Below are 7,875 nucleotides of genomic sequence, written 5' to 3'. Positions count from 1 at the left end.
TCCTGGAGGAAAATGAGAAGTGTACTCGCTTCTTTTTCAGGAAAGTGGTAGGCTCCAAGTCTGTCGTGGAAAGGTAGCTGATGAGGAGAGGAGAGAGAGGACAGAGCCGAGTGCTATCCTCTCCTGCATCGAGGCCTTCTACTCAAGACTGTACAGCTCTACAAAGGTAAAGGATAAAGAAATTAATTTTTTACCTCAAAGCTGAGACAGGCTATGGAAAGCTTACAGAAGGGAAGAACTCCGGGTGCTGACGGGCTCCCAAAAGAATTTTATTGCACCCTTTGGGACGTGCTTAAGGATCCGCTACTGCACCTATAGGAGGAAAGCTTCAAGACAGGATTTCTGCCTGACCTGTTTTGGAAGTGACGCAAAATGACTCGAAAAAATGCACCTGAACAAGATAACTTATTGTTATGTAACTGTTGTTACAACTTGTCTAATCTTAACGAGATTCGTTCATATATACTGTTCTAAGTATATATATATTAATGTAAAGTTTTCTATTTTGTGATTATCTGTATTTATTTGTGAAAAGAGAATAAAGTTCTTAAAAATCGAAATGCGCTGGTCACTGGGGGGACAGGGACGGGCCGGCGCAGATTGAGGTCCTGCAGTTTGTGCTCCTCCTCCGCAGCGTGCAAAGGGCTCACGGACAGACAGGTCCATACCAAAGGAGGGTGTATGGTGGTTATTCCCTGGAAGAGCGTCCTCCGGCTGTTGACGCCCTGGGGTTAAGTGGTCATTAGAGAGTTTATACCAGTGATTGGTGCATTTTAATTGTAAATTAGTCACCAAATGACACCAAAAACCCCTGCAGCTCTCCAGGCCCAGGGTGAAAGACACATGAGCCAAACAGCACAGAATGTGACACTCTATTACATTCTGACTTATTTGGATATAATATATATATATATTAATGTAAATTAGTCATGTGTGTAATTTACAACGAGGATTACATTGTCCTTTTACTTATAAACTATTTCATATACCTGGGTTCATATACCTTCTAAAATGCAGACTCATGCAATTTTTACTCAGAAACCTCTGCGATCATACTCAGGTCACAGGTGACTTATCTTGGCCATATAGCACAGAGCCGTTTCCAGACTAAGTTTCAAAACTCCCGGCTGCACACACCTTAATATAACTTCTGTTTTTTAGCACCAATTTTGTGGATGAGAGGAAATTGGAGCAGCAGGAGAAATCCCACACAAACATCAAGAGAATGTGCAAACTCCACATGGAAGGCCGAGGTGTGAAGTAGCGATTAGGGCTCTAGACTCCAGACTAGATGGAAGTAGGACCCTGGGGTGTTGCTATTATACCCTGGTACTTTGCTCAGGGGCACCATTTCGTGCTCTGCTGTCTAAATTTGGGGTGGTGTGGTGGCTCTGTGGCTAAGGAGCTGTGCCTGTGGTTGGCAGGTTGCCGGTTTGTATCCTGTGGCCGGCAGAGGAATCCTACTCCGTTGGGCCCCTGAGCAAGGCCCTTAACCCCAGCTGCTCCAGGGGTGTTGTATAAATGGCTGACCCTGCGCTCTGACCCCAAGCTTCTCTCCCTGTCTGTGTATCTCATGGAGAGCAAGTTGGGGTATGCAAAAAGACAAATTAATACAAGAAACTGTGTATCGACAATAAAGTGATCTTAATCTTAAATAACTTCTTCATCTCTTGAAAATGGACACTTGTTCTCAGCCGACATGTCTAATTAAAAAAAAGAGATTTTGAAAAAAGCAGGGAAATTCTTCACCTGGTGTTTACTGCTTTTGAAGTTTATGTAATAAAATGGCTCATAATTACTGTTGTCTTCCAGTTCAGACTAGTTGAAACCATGCATTGGCTTTTAGATATGCTGTGAGGGTTACTTGATGTCTGCAGGGTTAATAGCAGCATCAGCACTTCAGTAATTACTGCCTTATTAACTTATATCAAGAGATAAAATGGAAGTGTATTTTGTCTTCTTCCTTGTAATTATTGTTAGGTGAAGTATTTGGACAATTTTAAATAAATTGTTTATTGAAAACATTTTTACATACAGCAGGAGAAAAACTCTGATTCCCTAGTTAGTTATTAATTATACTTTTAATATAGTTATATTATTAGTTATACTTAGTTATGTTTTCTTTTACTCTCCAAACTGACAGGCTGTTGAAAACTTTTGAGCAACTTTTTTTGCTCTCAATGTTGTTCACCCTCTCCTCAGCCAAAATATGAATGTATTCCGAACATAGCTGTGTTTCGATCATCTCCCTTTGTTCCAGTCAGGGAATCTAAACAGTTAAAGGTTATTTTGAGCTGCAACAAAATGTTGGCACTGAGAGACTGGGTATTAAGAAGGGACTTTCTGCAGCACTGCTCAAGAGGTCAAGTTACACCTGTTCGTAAATATCCCTCTCCCAGATACTGCAAAATCTGAAATAAATGAGCTGTAGGAAATTTAAATACAGTAATACTTAAAGCATGTCAGTGGCAGAAAACAGTGCGTCTACTGGATCGGAGGCACCCTCTGAAGACTGCAGCAGCAGTGCTCAGCCTGGCAGTCCCTCTGTGAAAGAGCTGGAGGACCTCTTGTACAGGGGTAAATCCTCCTGTAACCATGTCGATGAGGTGTGGCCCAACCTCTTCCTCGGGGACATGTGAGTATGACTGCAAGCACTGCTGTGCTAACCATGTCTGGAAAAATACTAAAGTCAAATGTATTTACGGTGCACCTGTTCCTGAATTTTTGTTTTTTTCAATCTCTACTTTTGTTACAGAGCACTACCAACTGTTGCCCTCTCAAAGTATACAAAAAACAATCTCTGTTATAATCATACTAAAGCTTGTGTTTTCAAATGCCCTGTAAATGGTGTCACTTCCCACAGTTTCTTTATGTGTGCTGGTTGCTTAACGTTGTGGGAGGATATCGCCACAGAACATCCTGTTACTGCTCTGCCCTGCCTGTGAAAGGTGTGCAGAGCTCTTTCTTCCTCTTCTACGTTTCTGTTGTAGGTTTGTGGCCCATGACAGATACAGGCTGTGGAAGATGGGGATCACTCATGTCCTCAATGCTGCTCATGGAAAGATGTACTGCCAGGGAAGTCATGATTTTTATGGTACAACCATAGACTACTATGGAGTCCCAGCTCATGACCTGCCAGAGTTCAACCTGTTCCCCTTCTTCTACCCCTCTGCTGAGTACATACACAAGGCTTTGAGCACTCCAGGGGGTAAGGACTGCCTTCACTCAGCTCTTGGTGATTGGGTGTGTGGGTGTGTGGGTGTGTGTGTGTGTGTGTGTGTGTGTGTGTGTGTGTGTGTGTGTGTGTACTGGTGCCTCTTTAAACAAGTAATCTGAAATCCCTCCAGTTAAAGATAACTGGATCGCAAAAGTCCTCCCTTTCATGAAGAACTGGTCATATTTACAAAGCGAAGAAAATTAAAACTGTCTGAAAAAAAAAGGACCAAACGTGAGATGTGAGGCAGGTGTGTAGGCGATACATTTGTTGATCTTATCGTTATTGGGCTAAGAAATGGAAACGTCCTGCTTGCTGTGCTTCCTCTGCAGCCAGAGTGTTTGTGCACTGCGCGGTGGGCGTGAGCCGGTCTGCCGCCCTGGTGCTGGCCTACCTGATGATCCACCACCATCTCTCGTTGGTTGATGCCATCAAAACAGTAAAGGAGAGCAGGTGGATTTTCCCCAACAGAGGATTCCTGAAACAGCTGAGGAGCTTGGATATGAAATTACGCCCACAAAGACACTCAGCCGAGGGGAAACCATGACTACTGCATCAACTAGCGATTTCAATCATTTCAGAATTAATGTGCTCGATAAACAAAGATTGAGCATGTTGTGGAATTAAAGGACAGAAAATTTACCCAGTGGACTTGAATCAGTGAATCAGAGGGCACAAGTGGAAATTGTGTGGAAGTGCATTTAAAACCCAGAACAGGCAGCACGTACTTACTCAAAGAGTTGTGGGAGTGTGGAACAAGCTGACTATTCATGTTGGTGAAACTGATACACTAGATTCTATCATGAAACAGCTGGTTGAGATCTTTGGATTAATTAAGTACTAATTACCAAACAGGCTAGACGGGCCCAACGAACTCCTCTTGTTTACAACCATTTGTAATCCGACATAAAAACTCTAATCTTTACTGGAGTAAGATTTGGATATCGTTCCCACTGTTTCACTCCTAATTTTACGTTTTATTTTCTGAAAGCAAGAGCTTTCTTTTCTTCACATGGAACACACTGGAAACTGCTTCTTGTCACCCACCTTAAAGGGGGTCCTTCAGAAGGCCAACTGCTTCTCCGGTGAGATTAAGTCGAACTAAGCAAACAGGCTGCAAAGCTCTTGAAATAGCTCTTGAGCTGTATCACTTGTTTACACACTGGAGGGCCAGTGTGTCTGCAGGTTTTCAAAGTCCTTTTAAAACAGCAGCTCCTCGAGACCTGATAGACACTGCTAGACCAGTTCATTTAAGCCCATAACCAGCTGGTTTGTTTTTGCTATAAGCGGAGTTGGAATGAAAATCCACAGACACATTGGTCCTCCAAGACCAGGTTTGGCCAGCCCTGCTCTAAGAGTTTACTTTAACTGTGTTGTCCTTCCATTATCTTTAGCATTCTTAACATTCTCTGTCTAGTTTTTGCTGTCCCCTATCCTCCTCTCCTGCGTTTACCCTCCCGAGGGTGTACTGTGCGCGATGCACCCTGTGCTAAATCCAGTAACAGGACGGTGACATTTAATAAACACCTGTTCAAATGAATCAGAGGCTGCGTGGAAGAGATGAAGGGAATTGATGGCAGGAACGTCCTCTCGTTCAGCTGGAACCGAGAAGCAAATGGCATCCTCAGGAGAATGGCGAAACGGCCTGCTTTGTGTCCGGGACCTGGAGAATATTCTGGACACCTGCAAACTAGAGCTGACTCAAGTAGACGAGGTCTGGCCAAACTTGTATATTGGAAACGTGTAAGTACGGAGCTTTCCGAAAGTCCACAATCGTAATATGTCAGCTGTTCTGATCTTGGCAGCAGAGATATTCGAGCTTATTCTTAGTTTGTCTGTCTGTACAGTTTTTGAGAGATAAAGTTGAGAGTTAGTACTCGGTGTTACTGTCCTTTATGTCTTTTGGTTCCCTTTCTGTGCCACTTGAACTAGTTTCTCCCTTGCTCGGGGAAGGCCTCTGCGCAGACTAGTATTGCAACATCACACAGAGCCAGCTGACAAAACAGCACTGTTAGGAAAGTAAAAATCAATCAAAGTTCACTCTCTGTTTTGCCAGTCTGTGATGTTCAGGTCCCCGTTGCTTTTCGTGGTGCTTTTAAATAAACACTTGTTAAAGAACAGCGTGGTTATTAAACCGCACCATTTTCTGCTTCTGTATGCTGTGATATAGCGACTAAATAATGCTTACTGACAAGAACACCAGTATGGAGGAGCACCAGCACTTATAGAGATTTTATCACCACATGCCTGAGCTCTTGCCTAGAGAATCTATGGTTTTAATTGCATTCCTTAACTCTGCCAGAACAGAATACAGTGAGTAAATATCCTAGTGGAGTGATATTGGTAGCCAGGGAAGAGTAAAAGTGTAATTAGATTTTTATGACTGTCTTCAACTACCTAAAGTGTTGTGGGGGTCGGGAACAAGCTACCCACCCATGTTGTTGAAGCCAGTACCCTGGCTTCTTTCAAGAAACAGCTATATGAGATCCTGGGATCAGTTCATATTAATTACCAAAGTGCTAAATCGCACTTAATTCGGCTGGTGAAGTCATTCCTCTAGCTTCTCTGCTAGATCTGCTGCGTGGTGGGGCTACAGGCAGATAACGGCTGCTGAACATCACCCAGGTGGGGGGGGGTCCGCTATCACGACACAGGTCAAGTGCTTTGCGGACCTCTGGAATAAAAAGTAGGCGCAAGGAATCATCACTTCAATGTGTGCTTTTCTGAGGCTGCTGTTTTTCTGACACTACAGGGCAATAGCCCAGGACAGGAAAGCCTTACAGAAAATGGGTGTCACTCACATTCTGAACGCCGCACATTCCAAGCAGGGCAGCATAGGGGACGAGGCCTTCTATGGAGAGAAGATTCAGTACTTCGGCATCCCAGCAGATGACTCCCCGGACTTTGACCTGAGTGTGTACTTCAAACCAGCCGCATGCTTCATTCACAAAGCCCTGAAGAAGACAGATGGTAAGATACCAGTCTTGGCTTTACAAAGGCACAATGTGGACAAGATAATGTAGGGTGCCTTCAGTTTTCCATCATTCATCAGGACATTCTATGGCAAATAATCTTTATCCCTCCTCTGCTTGCAGGTATTCTGAAAAGAACGCTAACATGATTTCTAAAATACATGAGTTTTTAAAGATGATAAAATTGAACCGAACTACAGCAGCATTACTTTTGAAGTGAGAAGGAAGTGAGATTGTGGGAGAGGCCTGTCTCTTTAAATTAATATCCTGGAAAAAAAAAAAACAGAACAGAACCTTTCACTCTATAGTTAGCTCTATAGATGAAGGAAAACATTCAACCAAATAAACAGCAACCAGTTCAACAATTCAAATACCTTGTGCTGCCAGGATATGAGAGAGGCTCTGTTCCCCCCTCTGTCTTACCTGTTTTCAGGCGTTTGTGTTCTGCACAGTTTCTCCCCAAAACCAAGTAGCCAATAGTTGTTGTACACTTGGTCTGTCTAGTGCTATTAGAGGCCAGCTTACCTTGTAGCCTCTGTGGTTTATAATGGATGTCTCCAGACATCATCAGCTGTGTTTCTCCAGATACAAAGCAAGGTTAAACTTGCCCGATGTTTAGATTCCTGTAGCCTCTTGCCCTTTCCTGAACAGATGCAGCAGATTATAGCTATTTTAGACCTCACATCCGGAAACTGAAAGCCTGAAGTTCTTGCACAGCGGCTGCAAGGGTTGCTGATGAAGGGAGACCCCTCTTAAACTCTGTCTTCTCGTTACAGGAAAGGTGTTAGTGCACTGCATCATGGGAATGAGCCGGTCTGCCAGCCTGGTCCTGGCCTACCTCATGCTACACCAACGGCTTTCTCTCAGCGAGGCCATCCAACACATTATCCAGAAAAGAGCCATTTATCCCAACAGAAACTTCCTGAAACAATTAGGAGATCTGGATTTACAGCTGAGCAGAAAACGAAGAATCTGTCCAATTCTCTAATGAACACATTGAAACAAAAAAAAAAACATTTTTGACTCATTTCTAAAGCTTTTTCTGGAGTTGTTTTTAATTTATTGTTTTTTTTTATTTCTTTCGTGGTATTTGTGAAAGAGATATAGATTTTTGTGTTGTTCTATAACATTTCTGTTTTATTATATACATTTATGATACCGGTGGTGTTTTTCTACATGGGTGCTACCTTCTTTGTCTTTCAATGCCATTTGCTCCTGTATATAACACTGTCTTTTATATTACCAATACATAAAAGACAATTAAGATACACGATTTGGGTTTCAAAGTAAACAGGTGCAATTCACTTTTCAAAATAAATGATATCACATCCTAACAGGAGGGCATTTTTCCGTCTTGGGAGCTGAGATTTGCTAGGAGATCGCCATCTGTTGGTAGCATCGGAGTACTACAAGTTATAGAAGACAATCGGCTTGTCACTGCGATCCTAGACAAAGCCAAAGTTCCATTATGGTTGGGAATGTCTAAATACCCTTATAACGTAATAACAGTAATAAATAATTTCTCTTTTTTATCGTGTTTTGAAATGCAAACGATGTACAGTGTCTTTCATTATAATTAAAGTGCAGTTCACTTACCTAACCAGCCATACACATGATACTTCATGGTTTATTTTTTCAGTGTTTCAGCTATTGCTTTTACATTGGCTGCATATATATACTTGCAAATAC

At 42.6% G+C, this 7,875-nt stretch overlaps 2 protein-coding genes across 2 annotated transcripts; both read left to right on the top strand.

The window, feature by feature from the left end:
• Positions 1-2,459: 2,459 nt before the first annotated feature.
• LOC148661191 (dual specificity protein phosphatase 13A-like) lies at positions 2,460-3,856 on the top strand. The gene is made up of 3 exons (XM_088634545.1): positions 2,460-2,635; positions 2,991-3,208; positions 3,547-3,856. The coding sequence occupies exons 1-3, from the start codon at positions 2,460-2,462 to the stop codon at positions 3,759-3,761; spliced, it is 609 nt and encodes a 202-aa protein (XP_088490671.1). The 3' UTR covers positions 3,762-3,856.
• A 931-nt stretch (positions 3,857-4,787) lies between these two features.
• Positions 4,788-7,737, top strand: LOC148661190 (dual specificity protein phosphatase 13A). Its single transcript, XM_088634546.1, has 3 exons — positions 4,788-4,957; positions 5,967-6,184; positions 6,963-7,737. The coding sequence occupies exons 1-3, from the start codon at positions 4,788-4,790 to the stop codon at positions 7,172-7,174; spliced, it is 600 nt and encodes a 199-aa protein (XP_088490672.1). The 3' UTR covers positions 7,175-7,737.
• Positions 7,738-7,875: the final 138 nt, after the last annotated feature.

Source organism: Lepisosteus platostomus, chromosome 6, assembly GCF_059453375.1.
Source record: "Lepisosteus platostomus isolate fLepPlt1 chromosome 6, fLepPlt1.hap1, whole genome shotgun sequence".
Taxonomy (NCBI): Eukaryota; Metazoa; Chordata; class Actinopteri; order Semionotiformes; family Lepisosteidae; genus Lepisosteus; species Lepisosteus platostomus.
This window is presented reverse-complemented; position numbering and strand designations above follow the sequence as displayed.

Excerpts from the sequence above, each read along its gene's own strand:
- LOC148661191 (XM_088634545.1), top strand. The coding sequence starts at position 2,460 with ATGTCAGTGGCAGAAAACAGTGCGTCTACTGGATCGGAGGCACCCTCT. Across the intron at positions 2,636-2,990 it reads AACCTCTTCCTCGGGGACAT|GTTTGTGGCCCATGACAGAT; the intron begins GTGAGTATGACT and ends TTTCTGTTGTAG. Across the intron at positions 3,209-3,546 it reads GGCTTTGAGCACTCCAGGGG|CCAGAGTGTTTGTGCACTGC; the intron begins GTAAGGACTGCC and ends CTTCCTCTGCAG.
- LOC148661190 (XM_088634546.1), top strand. The coding sequence starts at position 4,788 with ATGGCAGGAACGTCCTCTCGTTCAGCTGGAACCGAGAAGCAAATGGCA. Across the intron at positions 4,958-5,966 it reads AACTTGTATATTGGAAACGT|GGCAATAGCCCAGGACAGGA; the intron begins GTAAGTACGGAG and ends CTGACACTACAG. Across the intron at positions 6,185-6,962 it reads AGCCCTGAAGAAGACAGATG|GAAAGGTGTTAGTGCACTGC; the intron begins GTAAGATACCAG and ends TTCTCGTTACAG.